Here is a 16,826-nt window from a genome sequence, read left to right on the forward strand (position 1 = left end):
TCTATTAGATACCCAACATCATAAACTGTCAGAACTAACAAAAAAAAAAAAATCGACAAAAGAGATTTATTTGAAAAAACAGTCCCCAAAACATTTCCTCTTTCACCAATTTATTGTAAGAAAAAAAATAAAGGGGTCCCACGACGACTCTGGACCGTCTAGAATATGGGGGTGGAGACACTCAGGGAACGTATCCCCCATTTTCTAGGAGTGCGGACCCTTCATGTGAGGAGTGTGGGTGCAATGAATCTGCACTCACTCTTCTCGGGTCCACAGCAGCAGAGTCCATGTCGTAATAGTTGCTACCAAAGCTGCAATGCCCTGCTCATGAGGTAAGGGCATGCCTAATCAGGAGAACTACTGTAGAGGAAGCTCTGCTCACTGGTATATAGGTGCTCAGAGGTAATAATAGATAAAATTAGTGAGTAACCTCGGCACTCTAAATCTCCCAGACTAAGTGAGTAAGTCACAACGGAGAGTAATGCAAAATCACTCTTTATTGGTCCGTATTAAGAAAAAAAATTTTTTCATAAGCATATATGTTTTTGTCCAAAACAAGTTACAAATGACGTTTCGGCCTGAGCCTTCGTCAGATTGGACTTATCTGCATGTAATCATGAAAAATGACAATAATCAGTGTCACATAAGAGTGAGAGAACAATAACATAAACTCGAACAATGTAGAGGTGCAATTGGGATGCAGCAAAAAAATTGCAACACAGCAAGAAATGAAACACATGATACAAATGTCATAATACAGTACAAGGACAATATAGTAATGACAAATATGGGGTCAGAGTAGGCTTAGACAGCTCTGGTACGAAAGAGATGTCAATCATAAAGTAACATGTGCAGTAGGTGTAGAGCTACACTATGCATGGCAGAGCTAATGGGTAGACCGACTATAGAAAAAGAACGGAGAAAAAGTGGAGAAAAAGTGGAGAAAAAGTGGAGAAAAAAATGGAGAAAAAGTGGAGAAAAAAATGGAGAAAAAGTGGAGAAAAAGTGGAGAAAAAGTGGAGAAAAGTGGAGAAAAGTGGAGAAAAAAATGGAGAAAAAGTGGAGAAAAAGTGGAGAAAAAAATGGAGAAAAAGTGGAGAAAAAGTGGAGAAAAAGTGGAGAAAAAATGGAGAAAAAGTGGAGAAAAAGTGGAGAAAAAGTGGAGAAAAAGTGGAGAAAAAATGGAGAAAAAATGGAGAAGAAGTGGAGAAAAAGTGGAGAAAAAGTGGAGAAAAAAAATGGAGAAAAAGTGGAGAAAAAGTGGAGAAAAAATGGAGAAAAAAATTTAGAAAAAGTGGAGAAAAAATGTAGAAAAAGTGGAGAAAAAATGGAGAAAAAGTGGAGCACCCTTTGGTGCCTTTCATGTGGCACTAAGGGGTGCTTAGCTTTGTATTTAGCCAAAAAAATGAAAAAATAAATGACGTAGGGTTCCCCCTAGTTTTGTAGCCAGCTAGGGTAAAGCAGACGGCTGCAGCCTGCAGACCACAGCTGGCAGCCTCACCTTGGCTGGTAATCCAAAACTGAGGGCACCCCACGCTGTTATTTTAAATTAAATAAATAATTAAAAAAAAAACACGTAGGGGTCCCCCAAAATTGGATCACCAGCCAAGGTAAAGCAGACAGCTGGGGCCTGATATTCTCAGACTAGGGAGGTCCATGGTTATTGGACTCTCCCCAGCCTAAAAATAGCAGGTCGCAGCAGCCCCAGAAGTGGCGCATCCATTAGATGCGCCAATCCTGGTGCTTCGCCCCAGCTCATCCCGCGCCCTGGTGCGGTGGCAAACGGGGTAATATATGGGGTTAATACCAGATGTGTAATGTCACCTGGCATCAAGCCCTGGGGTTGGTGAGGTCAGGAGTCTATCAGATACCCGACATCACCAACCCAGTCAGTAATAAAAAAAAATAGACGACAAACACATTTTTATTTGAAAAAACACTCCCCAAAACATTCCCTCTTTAACCAATATCCAGGTCTGGTGTAATCCAAGGGGTTGCCATGACGATCCACACTGTCCCAGTCAATGAAGAGCAGGATGTTCCCCATTGGCTGGGAGAGCAGTGCAGTGACCTGAGCTAACATCAATGGGTCAGCCCAGGTCACTGCAGGGGATGACAAGTGCTGTTGTCAGCGAGGTACATTACCTGCGCTGATCTCCAGCACACTGACAGCCCCTGTCACTGAGTTCAATGACCGGCGCCTTCACACCAAGTATCGCGAGAGGCCCGTGACGTCACCGCTAGTCAGTCTCGGGTCGGAAGCGAGAGAAGGTGATGTGACAAGCGGCGGCCATAGAGGACAGTGACAGCGCTGAGGTCGGGACTTCATCACCGCAGGTAAGCCGAGCGGGACCATGTGTGTGTGTGTGTGTGTGTGTGTGTATGTGTGTGTGTATGTGTGTGTGTGTGTGTGTGTGTGTGTGTGTGTGTGTGTGTACGTGTGTACATGCCGCGGGCAGGAGGGGGTGGAGCGATCTGAGCGGGGAAGTGTGGGCTTCCTGCACGTAACTAGGATAAACATCGGGTTACTAACCAAAGCGCTTTGGTTGGATACCCGATGTTTATCTTGGTTACCAGCTTCTGGCAGGCTGCCAGCGATGGCTCCTGCACACTGTAGCTGTAAAAAGCCCTGCTTTTTGCTGCTAGAACCGTTCTCGAACGTATCTAGAACTATCGAGCTTTTGCAAAAAGCTCGAGTTCTAGTTCGATCTCGAACAGCCCCCAAAAATCACTCGAGCCTAGAACTGGAGAACCTCGAACCTCGAACTGCGCTCAACTCTAGTCAAGAGCACAAACTGACATTGAAGTGTCCCTGTGGAATTCTTGCATCTGGGCCTCCACATCCCTTCCATCCAACCCCTCTTGCATATCTCCCTGCATATTCATATTATCAAATAGATACGAAATACAGACATGCTAATACATCACATGTATTTATACATTATGCTTGCATATACATAGTACAAACGTGTACAGTACATACGCATACATAAAATATGAACATACACGTAACAAATCCATATATACAATTTCATTTTGTGATTGACAAGAAAATAGTTGATAGTTTTATGGAGAAAATAATAAACATGTCATTTGTAAGACTTTTTACTGATCATGCTAAAAAAATCTGTTCACCGTATTGTACAGGTTATTACAAATACTATGATACAAAATATGCCCATGTCATTTACTGGTTTGAGGCATTTATTTTTAAAAAGTGTTTACAAAATGCAGCTATTGTAATTGTTTTTCAGAATTTTTTAGTATATATCTTTATATACTAAAAAATATACAGTATATACTGGGATACAGAGATGTATTTGACTCGCCCGCCCCAGGGCCTTAGGTGACTCGGTGTCGGGCCGGACTAGTCCGGGGTAGTCAGCGGTGGCAGGGCCCAACTCTGTGACCCTGGCGGAGTCAATTAAAATGTGGCGGTATTGGGGGAGATGGTAATAAAGTTTATAAAAGGTTCGTGATGCCATCTGTGGATTGCGGCTTTGGAGCCGCGGCTGCTGGACGGGACCTCCGGGGCTGGTGTTGTGGCAGCTGAGGTGTTTCTTGCTCCCCACAGGTGGAGCGGGTACCCCGGGGCAACCGTCAGTAAAGTCTATGGTGGATGTTAATGAGGTGCAGGACACCGCAGATGACACAGGGCTTGCAGTTAAGTTGTTTTACTCACTGTTGTGTTGATCGGTTACCCGTGGTATGCCGGGATTCACTTTTCCGGGCCTCCGCCGATCCAGGCAGGTCAAATGTCAGTACCGGTGCACCCCTCAATGTGCCTTCCCTGGCCGTCTCACTAGCGTCGACCTTCACTAAACTGTACTGCGCCTCCGCCACCGAGCCTGTCCAAAGGGTGGCAGACCTCGGTCCTTTTATTGCTCCCCCTTGCAGGTGATGGGTGGAAGGTTGTGGCCTCGGGTGCCTGAAGCAATCTCCCGAGCCTTCGGATTACTAAAGGGAAATGTTTTCCTCCTTTAGCCTGGGACCGTCCCCGTTGTGGCTACCAGATTCCTCCACCCCCGGTGTTCTTGGTGGAACAAGTCCACGGAGGCCTGCCGCACATCCGTGGCACTCTGGAACCCTTTTACTCTTCTTCGGTGTCACCTGGACCTAGCAGGGCCCCAGGGTCTTCACCACAAAAACCCAGTCTCCTCTCTCCTTTCTCTCAGACTTTCTGTCACAGACGCTCTCACAGACTCCTGTCAACTGTCACTTCTCTATGGGGAGATAAGGTATGCACACCAGTGACTATGTAAGGGGAATACATGAGATAGCAGAAACTGCTGTGTGAATACTGACTTGAAAAATCCAATAGCTATATGCAAGAGTGAAAATGTAAAAAAAATGGAATCTGCATTACTGCCATGAACATATGAATCAAGAGAAATGTAGCTACTGAATTGATCAATGCAATAGAGCCCCAACACTACGCCAAAGTATTTCTCTACATTGGGGTCCCTAGCTTGTGTGTGTCCTCTCATGCAGTTAAAAAACTTACCGTGTATGGGAAGCTGAGACCCAGACTATTTATGCGTATGATATGGATTGGCAATAGGTGTGGTTGGGGAGGGTTCACAATCGAAAAAATACTAACAAATAGGAATAACGTTTGGAACACCATTCTAAGTCCGAACTGGGTGCAAAAACCTAAAAAAATTGCCAATCCATATCATACGCATAAATAGCCTGGGTCTCAGCTTCCCATACACGGTACGTTTTTTAACTGCATGAGAGGACACACACAAGCTAGGGACCCCAACGTAGAGAAATACTTTGGCGTAGTGTTGGGGCTCTATTGCATTGATCAATTCAGTAGCTAAATTTCTCTTGATTCATATGTTCATGGCAGTAATGCAGATTCCATTTTTCACATTTTAACTCTTGCATATAGCTATTGGATTTTTCAAGTCAGTATTCACACAGCAGTTTCTGCTATTTCATGTATTCCCCTTACATAGTCACTGGTGTGCATACCTTATCTCCCCATAGTGATGTTTTTTTAGGTTTTTGCACCCAGTTCGGACTTAGAATGGTGTTCCAAACGTTATTCCTAACTGTCACTTCTCTGACAGACTGCCTAGACTGCCTAGTTCAAACTTGAACTAACTGTTTGTTCCTGACCCACTGACTCCTCCTACACTCCCCCTTGCCAGGCTCCACCCCTCCAGCACAGTGAATGGGACTTAAGGCCCCATAACCAGGTATACTGGTCGCTATTCCCAGCATTAATGGGGTACCTGCCTTAAACCTTGACCCTGTGTGTGTCCTAACAATTGGTGAGTGCAAATTTTGTCTGTGAACCGGTAGATGACCCCCTTCTTACCCAGGATGGGATACCACACCTCTGGCTGAGGTGCAGTACCTCTGTGGCGATGAAAGCCTCAGGGGCGCCACATATTTCCTTATTCCCTGATAATATGCAAGTAAAGTAAAATACCATTTTGCTTTTTAAGGAGGGAAAATTCTCTTCTTCTTAGCCATGCCGTCTTACTGCTTGCCATGCTAAATGTTATAAGGTTGAATCCTGGAAAAGAAACATATTTTAAAAAAAAAAGAGGGAAGAAAATATATTAACTGCTATGTATGCAAGGGCATCTAACAAGTAATGGCAGATTTTTTTTTCTGATGGGGGGTGGGCATTCCACAAGATCCTGAATCGAGGAAGAGAATCTTCAAAATAAGAAAACTATGATACCAGCAGTGTCCTGTCTGAGAACAAGCAATGTGTCTGAGCTTCCCTCCCCTATGACCCTCTTTGCTGCTGAAATAGCTGCACATAGAGTATGTCTTCCCCTATTGTAAAAACCCTGTTACACGCAACGACATTGCTAATGAGATGTCGTTGGGGTCACGAAATTCTTGACGCACATCCGGCCTTGTTAGTGACGTTATTGCGTGTGACACGTACGAGCGACCGCTAACGATGCAAAATACTCCCCAAATCATTGATTGTTGACACGTCGTCCATTTCCCAAATGTCGTTTCTCGTGCTTGACGCAGGTTGTTCATCGTTCCTGAGACAGTACACATCACTATGTGTGACACCCCAGGAATGACGAACAACACCGTACCTGCGTCCTCTGGCAACGAGGTGGGCATGACTTTCATGTGGCTGCTCTCTGCCCCTCTGCTTCTATTGGACGCCTGCCGTGTGACGTCGTTGTGATGCCGCACGAACCGCCCTCTTAGAAAAGAGGCTGTTCTCCGGCCACAACGACGTCACTAGGAAGGTAAGTGTGTGTGACGGGTACTAGCGATTTTGTACGCCACGGGCAGCGATTTACCCATGACGCACAAATCACGGGGGCGGGTGCTTTCACGAACGACATCACTAGCGATGTCGCTGCTTGTAAAGCGCCCTTAAGAAGATTTAATTGGGAATGACTGAGCTTCACGTCAAATCGAAATTAACAAAGAAATTCTAATTATTCAGAATCTAAACTTTTTTTAATTTGAATCTAGCAAAATGATAGCTGGCTACTAGAAATGGGCAAATAGTGAACTATTCGGGTTTGGATAATGCTAACCGAATACCAAGTACTATTCCAGAGTATATACTGTATAAAGTACAAAAAACAACCAGCTCACCCAGTCCCGAGGAGAACCATGAGAAACAAGATGGTGCACGGACTAATTCACAGGTCGGCCAAGCTGTAGTCACAGGGAAAAAACGGGAAAATATCCAGCATCCAAATCCCAGTAGAAATCTCTTAAAAATTATCCATTTATTAGGTATGCATTAAAGTCCATTTCCTCTTTTAAAATAATGCACACATTGCGATATATACAACATATGTCAATGTGTGTATTATTTTAAAAAAGGAAATGGATTTTAACGCATACCTAATAAATGGATAATTTTGAGATTTCTACTGGGATTTGGATGCTGGATATTTCCCCGTTTTTTCCCTACGATTACTATTCCAGTATTCGTCACGAATAATGAATCTAATGCAAGTCAATGGGGAACCCGAGCATTTTTCTTGAAGATTTCTCAAAAAAATGGTTGGGTTCCTCATTGGCTTGCATTAGATTCATTATTCGTGATGAATACTGGAATAGTACTAGGTATTTAGATGGCATAATCTGAACCCGAATATTTCACTATTTTCCCCTCTCTACTGGCTACCATTTTGCTCTAAAAGTAATGGGAAGGAGTTAAATATAAAATTAATAAATACTCACCCCACCATAGCCTTCATCTTGTCTGCAGCTCCTCGCTTGGTAGTTGTGATTGAGTCTTGATTTACAGGCCACCTGTCTTCTTTACACTATAAATTGTACCAGGTTTTCGATACCTCTGCTGCCCACAAAGTCACATGATGTAATGATGGCGTAGCCCAACGGACTTGGCATTCGGTGTGATCTATACTGATTTTTCAAACATAGGAGGCATTGTAGTTTTCAAAGCACCAAAACGAGACCTTGGTGGGAAGAAGACCAGCAGTGAATGATGACCGAACCGGAACAAATAAGCAATGAGCTGTGTTGACAATGGAAGGGTTGTAGACAGGAGATTCTTTATTTTTTTCACCCAACATTTAGTGTGATCTGTCCTCCGAGCATAGTAAAACAATTTTATTTGAATCAAATTTCCTGACCAAATTGAACTTCAGATTTCCTTCTCAGTAGTTTTACTACCTTGGATGATCTCTGTATTTTATGTATGTACAGTGCTATGCAGAAGTTTGAGCACCACTGGTCAAAATTACTGTTATTGTGAACAGTTAATCAAGTTGAAAATGAAATGATCTCTAAAAGTCATAAAGTTAAAGATGACACATTTCCTTTATATTTTAGGTAAGAACAAAAAAAATATTTTCATCTTTAACATTTTAAAAACTACAAAAATGAAAATGGGCCAATGCAAAAGTTTGAACACCCTTGGAGATTTGTGTGCTTAGATAACTTTGACTATCATTTCAGACCTTAATTAGCCTGTTAGGTTTGTGGCTTGTTCATTATCATAGTTAGGATAGGACAGGTGATGCAAATTTCACAGCTTTATAAAAACCCAGCTTCCTCTAACCTTGTGCAAATAAAACAACAGCCATGGGTTTTTCAAAACAGCTGCCTAGCACTCTGAAAATTAAAATAGTGAAGGCCCACAAAGCAGAAGAAAGCTAGAAGAAAATAACAAAGCGTTTTCAAGCTGACCTTTCCTCAGTTAGAAAAGTAATTCAGAAATGGCACTTACAGAAACAGTGGAGGTCAGGATAAGCAAGCATTTCTGTGAGAGCTGCTCGTAGGATTGCTAGAGTGGCAAATCAGAACCTTCACTTCACTGCAAAAGTCCTTCAGGAAGATTTAGCCAACTCTTGAGTTGTGGTACATTGTTCTACTGTTCAGAGACACCTACAGAAAAATGGCCTTCATGGAAGAGTCATCTGAAGGAAACCTCTTCTGCGTCCTAACCATAAACTTTAGCATCAGTAGTATGCAAAATAACATCTAAACAAGACTGATGTATTTTGGAAACAAGTCATGTTAACTGATGAGGTTAAAATAGAACTCCTTGACCACAATGATCAAACCAAATGTTTGGGAAAAAAAGGAGACAGAATGTCATGACAAGTACATCTCGACAACCATTAAGCATGGGGGTGGATTAATCATGTTTTGGGTTGTGTTCTATTCAATGGCACTGGGAACATTTCACGAGTAGAGGAAAGAATGGATTCAATTAAAGTTTAACAAATTCGTCAAGCAAACATAACACCATCTGTAAAAAAGCTGAAGTTGAAAAGAGGATGACTTCTACAAATGGATAAGGATCCTAAACACAATTCAAAATCCACATTAGCCTATGTCAAAAGGTACAAGCTGAAGGTTTTACAATGTCCCTCACAGTCCTCTGATCTGAACATCATTGAAAAGCTGTGGTTAGACCGCAAAAGAGCAGTGTATGCAAGAGGACCCGGGAATCTTACAGAGCAAGAAGACTTTTCCAAGGAAGAAAGCATGAAAATTCCTCAAACAAGAATTGAAAGACTCTTGGCTGGCTACAAAAAACATTTACAAGCTTTGATACTTGCCAAAGGGGGTGCTGCCGGGTACTAACCATGGAGGGTACCCAATATTTTGCATTGGCCCACTTTACTTTTTGCTGTGAATTTAAAAATGTAAAAAATATATATATATTTTTTTTTGTCTAAAATGCAGAGGATATATGTTAGCCTTAACTTTATGGCTTTTACAGATAATTTCGTCTTCAACTTGCTTTATTGTTTAGAATATCAGTAAACTTGACCAGGGGTGCTTAAACGTTTGCATGCCACTGTATGTGTACTTTTATGCTGCCAAAAATTCTTTTCCATAGTACTTTTTGGCTTTCTTGTTCAAAAAGAGACCCGCTGTTTACTTTTTATTTTAACATGTTATTTGTCAAGATAAGTGTGTGAATTGCAGTTAAAGAAAACTTCAAAATGTTGTCAGTGCCGAGAAGAAAGGTGGAAGTGCTCAGTGGAAACATTGTGGTTAAAGATACTAAGATAACAAATGGTGTGAATTATCACAGACACCAAATGGAGTTTTAGACAAGGCTTGGTTTGGAATTTTACTGTGTATTTTATGTTAATATTTTCAATTCCATTTCTGTTAAAAAAAAAACACATTACAAAATGACACACCATATGTAAATTTAGGATTTCAATCAGTTTTTGTAGAATTTTCCAAAACCCATATTTGCATGGTAGCTAATTTTGGTCATATATGGTGATATAGAATCATAGACCCTAGACTGGAGATCAAAATTAGAGAACAATGTATGATCACTTGTTTTTTTCAGAAATAATGTAATCTACATTGATCAACGTTTGAAGTTTTTATTTGGAAGGGGTACAAGATCCAAAGTTTAACAGCATTAAACCTTTATTTCGCCCAAAACGTGATTTTTAGAGAACAGCATTGGCTGTAGCACAGAGAAAGATTATAACTAAATTTTCTGAAGGTAACAACAGTCACCGATCAGTAAGAAATGTACAGGCCTTTGCTTTGAATGACTTCAGCACACCTGCGGCCACAGGACATCACTAGTCTCTCACACTGCTCTGGTGGGATTTTGGTCCTGTTACGGTTCGGGTTTCTGTTGTGCCTCGAACCAGTCCAGTCCCATCATTGACTCCCACATTGGGGTCGGTCAACTCCGCAGCACCACCTGGCCATCGCTTGACGTATCAGCTGGCTAGCATTTTGTACCATCCTGAGCTTAAGTGCTCATGCAGCCATACTGAGCATGTGCGTGATGTCTTCAATGACAAGGCGGCCACAGATTGGTCATCAGTGACATCAGCGATGAAGTGGCAGCCACTGATTGGTCGTCATGACATCAGCAATGACGTGGCAGTCTCTGTATGGCTGCAGCCGATGCCATTACCACATGCCATGTGGCCTGGGCCAGGGAGGCGGCTATAAAAAGTCTGTAGCTCCACCCATCGGCGCGCAAGTGTCATACTGCAAGCTGACAGCTAAAGCTGCTATCCTGGCTGTTAGAGTGATTGGGTTCCAGCACCATTTTCTTGCAGTGCTTGTGGCAGGTGTGTGTATGGATACGGATGGACAGTGACTACTTAAGGGTTAAGCGTCGGTGCCGGGTATTCGTATCCATGCACACCTGTACCTAGGTACGGTGAGAGTTAACCATTGTCCTACCAGTGTATATATGTTTTAGGGCTAGGCGCTGGTACCAGGTATTTGTATCTCGGTACAGCTGTGTCTTGGCACGGTAAGGGTCAGTGTCCACATGGACTGACGTGCTCCCTATGCATGTGACCAGTCTGCAGTGTCAGTGGCAGACTTGTGTGTGTGTACCAGTCCTCAGATGCTCAGTGACGCTAACTGGGTAGCCTACTTGGTCTGAGGTGCCCTCTACACATGTGACTGATTCCTTTGTACCAGTACACGGTCTGACGTGCCCCTGTATGCACGTGACCAGTTCAGTGGTAACGTCCTATGTTTCCCAGTGATGTTAACTGGGTTACCTCTCGGTCTGATGGGTTCCAACACACGTGTCCGATACCTGTTGCGATTCCTTTTGGTTTTGACGTGTCCCTACAGACGTGACCATTACCCATGTACTTGTGAAGTTTAACAGGGACACACTACATGTTGGGGTGTGCCCTTAAACATCCCCTTCATTTCCTTTGGGTTCTCCTGAGTTGCTGTATTTCATTCTCCTGTCCCATGATGGCTTTAATACCTGCCCGGCGCACTTCGGGTGATGATTGATATCATACTATTTTATATCCAATTGTCCCATCCGTAACAGGTCCACTCTTCTTCCAGTCTCTTCCACAGTTCTTTGACTGTTGTAGGTTTCTTGGCCATAACTTTGTCACCAAGGATTTTCCAGCAGTTTTCTATTTGATTTAGATCAGGAATCTGGGCTGGTCATTTCATTGTTTCAATGTTTTCTGTTTCAAGGAACTTCTTTACCCATTTTGCTGCATGACAGGGAGAAGTGTCCTGCATGAAAATTGCTGGTTGACTGAGTGATGAATACAAGTAAAGAACCACGTGTTTTTGAAGAAGGTTCTGATACACACTTGCATTCACTCTGCCATGTAGCTGTATGAGAGGTCAAACTCCTGCTGCAGAAAACATTCCCCAAACCATGACACTTACTCTGCCACCCTTCTCTGACTTCTTAACACACATTGGGTTCAGTCTTTCCCCAGTTTCTCAATGAACATAATGTTTGCCGTCAGACCTAAATAAATTAAACTTGCTTTCATAGCTAAAATTAACTGTGGACCACTTCTCTTCTGTCCACACAACCTGCTCCTCACCAATGGTGATTCTAGCCTTTTGATTCTTTCTGCTAATGAAAGGTTTGGTCACTGCAGAGTGGCTTTCAGTGCAAATGCTCTTAAACATCGTAACAAAGTATGATGAGACAGGCCCTTACCCTGTTCAGTGCTCAACTGCAGAGTAATTCCAGCTGCAGTGTTGAAACGATTACCCATGGAGGTTCTCTGCATTATCCTGTCCTTTCTTGCATTTGTATTTTGAGGATGACCAACCTTCTTGGGGGACTTGAAAGAGTTTGTGATGTAAAGATGCAATATTCTCAAAATCACAGACTTTGAACGACCAACTTCTCTTGCTTTGGCTGATAGGGTCATCCTTTTGGCCTTCATCTGGACAACCTGCTGCTGGAGGGTTTCAGTCACTTTGGAACGGCACACCTTTTTTCTAAAGTCAGTGGCAACTGGAAAGTTAGGCTGCCAGTAAAATAGGGTTTGTCAGATAATTAAGGATATTAGCACCAGGTGCCAGATTAACACCAATAACTTGCAGGTAGCTGAAACTGTTCTCTAATTTTAATCATTGTTCTTTTCCATTTGTCTCATTTACATTTTTATTATGTGCTTTACTTTAAATTCAATTTATGAAATAAGCTTAAAATACTGGTCGTTTACTCATGTTAGGATATAATCACATAGGGCTACACAATGACCTTAACATTTACGAAATTGTGTGTTGTTCTCTAATTTTGATCTCCAGTGTACAGTACATGTTTTGTTTTTTTTTAAAATACTGGTAACTGTTTTTTGTTGTTAATATGTTTATGCATATTTTTTTAAAATGTCATGAAAGTATATTTTTGCCATTAAAAAAGCCATGTGCTATTGGTATACCAGCATCTCATTTTGAATTTATAATTTTTTCATTTTTACCTATCGGGCATAAAATACATTATATCATTGAATATAAATATTGCGGTTAAAAGAAAACAAAAAAGCAAAAATAACACTTAATATGTGATCAAAACAAATACAGTTTATCATACAGTGCAGGGGAGGGAATGTGTTATGGGATTGCTTAACCAGCGGTTGGGTTATTATCAGATTCTCTAATTTAGCTTCAGGGGGGCTCTAATAATGACTTTTTTCACGTTCTCCACCTTTGTGGTGTAAATTTACTGCTACTCTTACACTGGATTCCACAGCTGCTTTTAGACTGTGAATGAGACATAAACCTATATGACAGTTAATAAGAATTCCCAAGTGAAATTCTGCAGTATAAACAAAAACTAATTAAAAAATGTCTACAGAAGCAATTACATAATAAAGTATCATCTATATTTACAATATCTACTTACAGTAGGCTGTAGAGAATGGTAGAAATGTGTGTGCTCCTTTTCATATGAAATTATATTGACCAATTTCGTGGGTCTGTATTAGGGGGCTATTATTTTGTCACCGTTCTGAGAGTCTGTGACACCAGAAGATATTTTGGTACACTGATTAACCTATCTGACTTAATCTGGGTCAACTAGCACTTCTGTCAGCAGGATTTTGCTATGTAATCTGAGGACAACATGCTGTAGGGGTGTCATGCGGTGTTCGGGTCCACAATCGCGGGGTGCCACAATGGCGTCAGACTCTGTTCACATTGTAGAGTCTGACTGGCAACCTGATGTCTCCTAGTTGCTCGACCAGAGCTAGACATCGGCTGATTTATTTCCATTTATCCCCAGTCCTACAGGAGTTATATCCTGTGGATTGTTGTGCAGCTCCTGGGAGCTCATGTTGCTGATTACCACCCACAGCCATCTCCTTGCTATTTAAGGGATGGGAGTCTGTTTCTCTGAGCCAATAATAGCTTCAGCTTAGCTCCTGTAATTTCCGTCCTTTGTGGTGATCCAGTTCTTGGTGACCTTTATTTTGCTATTTTGTGGGGTGTAAAAGTTCCCCTGTTGTGTATTTACTTTCTTCTTTCTTTCTTTATTCCCTCTGTACATGTATTGATTCTCCTTCATCTTTGAGTGCACCTGTATGAGTTTTGGCTCTCCCTTGTCCATGTCGTTTTTGTGGGGTTTTGTTACTGTGTTTTTCAGCCTGCTCAAGAGTGAGAGAGAGGGGAAGTAAAATCAGGGTTTGAACAGGAGTCTGGGTCACACTGGGGGCTTAGACCTTGCTACCATCCAGTGTACCTCTAAGATAAAGGGCAGCGCAGGTCTCTAGACTGAGGTCCAGCCTAGGAGCCCCTATGCAGTCATTTCATACCCCAAAACATTGGGTTGAAAAACAAAAATCAACTAAGCCACTCTTATAAGCCTGTGTGCTGTTGTTTACTTAATCTAAAGGCTTTATCACCTAGTGATTATCATTGCCAGACTACTATGTCATGCTCAAGGCAGTCTGGCACACCATCTCTGGTGATTGACAGCTCACTGTCAATTTATAATCTCTATTGAAAGTCTGGTGTGGGCAGGTACAGATCTCTCAAGTTTTTTGCTTTGCTAAAACTAAAAGCTCTGATTGTGTCAGAATGGCTGCAGCTAGTAGTCTAAGTGAGACATCTTAAGATTCAGAGTCTCTTTGAATACAATATGTTGCTATCAAATGAGGTAGCAAAAACCTTCTGACAGATTCCTTTTAAAAAGTTGCCTGGAACTTCAACATCATCAATGTCTGACCTATCGTCAATGCCTGATCGGTGGGATGCAACAACTGGCACCCCCAATGATCAGCTTTTCCCAATACAGCCACCATTCAGAACTACTTAGTTGCTGCACAGCACAGCTTAGTCAATGGAATAGTGGCCGTAGCTGGGTGCTGCACTTCCACACCTTATTGATTCCATTGATTTGCAGTACCCACCTGGGAACACTATATAGTTCATGGAGTTGTGCAGCTACGCAACTGATTAGCATTGGTCGGCGGCACCAGGAACAGCTGATTGGTGGCTGTGCCAGGTGTTGTATCCCTACCAATCAGACATTGATTATCTATTCTAATGATAGGTTATCAATATTAAAGTCCTAGGCAACCCTTTTAATATTTCCGCCTATTATTTTTTAATGCTGTATGTAATTTCTTATGCTGAAGAAAGCTACAATTTCCAGACAATCCTTACTATATGTATAACGATACATGTTTAGTTAGGTTATATCGCTGAATACCAGATCACCTTCATCTCAGGAATTGGTAGCAATCCCAGTCTATTGCCTGATAAAGCATTTTAAACTATATACCGCTTTACACGCTACGACATCACTAAAGCGATGTCGATGGGGTCACGGAATTTGTGACGCACATCCGGCCGCGTTAGCGATTTCATTGCGTGTGACACCTATGAGCGATTTTGAATCGTCGCAAAAACATTCAAAATCGCTAATCGGTGACATGCCCCCCCCTATTCCCAATTATCGTTGCTGTTACAAGTACGATGTTGTTCGTCATTCCTGCGGCACCACACATCGCTATGTGTGACACCGCAGGAACGAGGAACCTCACCTTACCTGCGGCCGCCGGCCGCTTAGTGACGTCGCTGTGACGCTGAACGAACCGCCCCCTTAGAAAGGATGCGGTTTGCCGGTCACAGCGACATCGCTAGGCAGGCAAGTAGTGTGACGGGTCCGGGCGATGTTGTGCGCCACGGGCAGCGATTTGCCCGTGACGCACAACCGATAGGGGTGGGAACGCAAGCTAGCGATATCGGTAACAATATCACAGCGTGTAATGCGGCCTTATGACCATGCCACGTTAGACAAGTTACAGCATTTACTGTAATAATGTGTACGAAAATGATTGCATTTCACATATTCTATATTTTTGTTCTAGGATTACAACCACGGCAGCGTGTATGATGGATCTACGCCGGTACCCCTTAGATGAACAAAACTGCACTCTAGAAATTGAAAGCTGTAAGTCCACTCCTGTTTACTTTTAATAGGGGAATTGTCTAAATATGTGACTGTTTCTGTTGCTATCCTTCTGTGATGTAAATTTCCTGTTGGACTTTTTCTTGGTCATTTTAAGCAAGCAGAGCAGCATTGGAAGGCAGTGAGGGAACAATGGAGCGACAATTCGAAGCATGGTATAAATGGAAGGAAGCTGCCAACTACAGCGCTTTGCAGGTTTTAATCAGTCGTGAAAACAATTCTACAAATTAATGATATCTACAAAAATAGAAATGTTAATTTTTATTAACTAACAAAATGCAATTTGAATGAATAAAGTAGAGATTTATATCAAATCAATATTTGGTGACCAATATTTGCATTCAAAATTTCATAAAAGCATCAATTGTCTTAGGTACACCGGCAGGGAGGATGCAAACATCTTTTCGGAACTGACTACACATCTTTAGTTGTTGTGTGGAAATCCTTCTTTCTGTTACAGAGGGACTGTTAATAGTCACCTGAGAGCCCCAAAAAAATGCTACCACAGACAGTCTTTTCACCTTTCCAACTATTGGGTCCACAGAGGCAGCTCTGGCCTTCATCCTTTAACTCCTGCTCAAGGATGTGGACTTAGGGCTCATGGGCTAACTCATCAGAGAAGCTGCTGGCTGGTGATGCAGGCTGGCAGGAAGAATGGTCAGGTAGGCTACCACAGACAGTCTTTTCACTTTTCCAACTATTGGGTCCCCAGGGGGAGCTCTGGCCTTCACCCTTTAACTCCTGCTAAAGGACGTGGACTTACTTAGGGCTCATGGGCTAACTCATCAGAGAAGCTGCTGGCTGGTGGTGCAGGCTGGCAGGAAGAATGGTCAGGTAGGCTACCACAGACAGTCTTTTAATTTTTCCAACTATTGGGTCCCCAGGGGGAGCTCTGGCCTTCACCCTTTAACTCTTGCTGAAGGATGTGGACCTACACAGCAATCATGGGCTAGCTTATCAGAGTAGCTGCTGGCTGGTGGTGCAAGCTGGCAGGAAGAATGGTCAGGTAGCCGGGTCAGAACCAGGAGGTACAGATAGGGACAAAATCATCAGGCAAGAGAATCATCAGAAAATGTCAGAACAAGGTAAATAAATGCAAAACAAGAGCAAACAGACTGCAGTTAACCAGATTAATATGTATTATGAATGG

General features: G+C 42.4%; 1 protein-coding gene across 1 annotated transcript in view; it reads left to right on the forward strand.

Moving 5' to 3' along the window:
• The window catches only part of GABRB1 (gamma-aminobutyric acid type A receptor subunit beta1), an 841,994-nt gene that overhangs the window by 620,881 nt on the left and 204,287 nt on the right, over nucleotides 1-16,826 (forward strand). Inside the window, exon 5 of the mRNA XM_075347011.1 lies at nucleotides 15,576-15,658. Coding sequence (XP_075203126.1) covers nucleotides 15,576-15,658 — 83 coding nt within the window. The remainder of the gene's footprint in view (nucleotides 1-15,575; nucleotides 15,659-16,826) is intronic.

Source organism: Anomaloglossus baeobatrachus, chromosome 1, assembly GCF_048569485.1.
Source record: "Anomaloglossus baeobatrachus isolate aAnoBae1 chromosome 1, aAnoBae1.hap1, whole genome shotgun sequence".
NCBI classification, from domain to species: Eukaryota; Metazoa; Chordata; class Amphibia; order Anura; family Aromobatidae; genus Anomaloglossus; species Anomaloglossus baeobatrachus.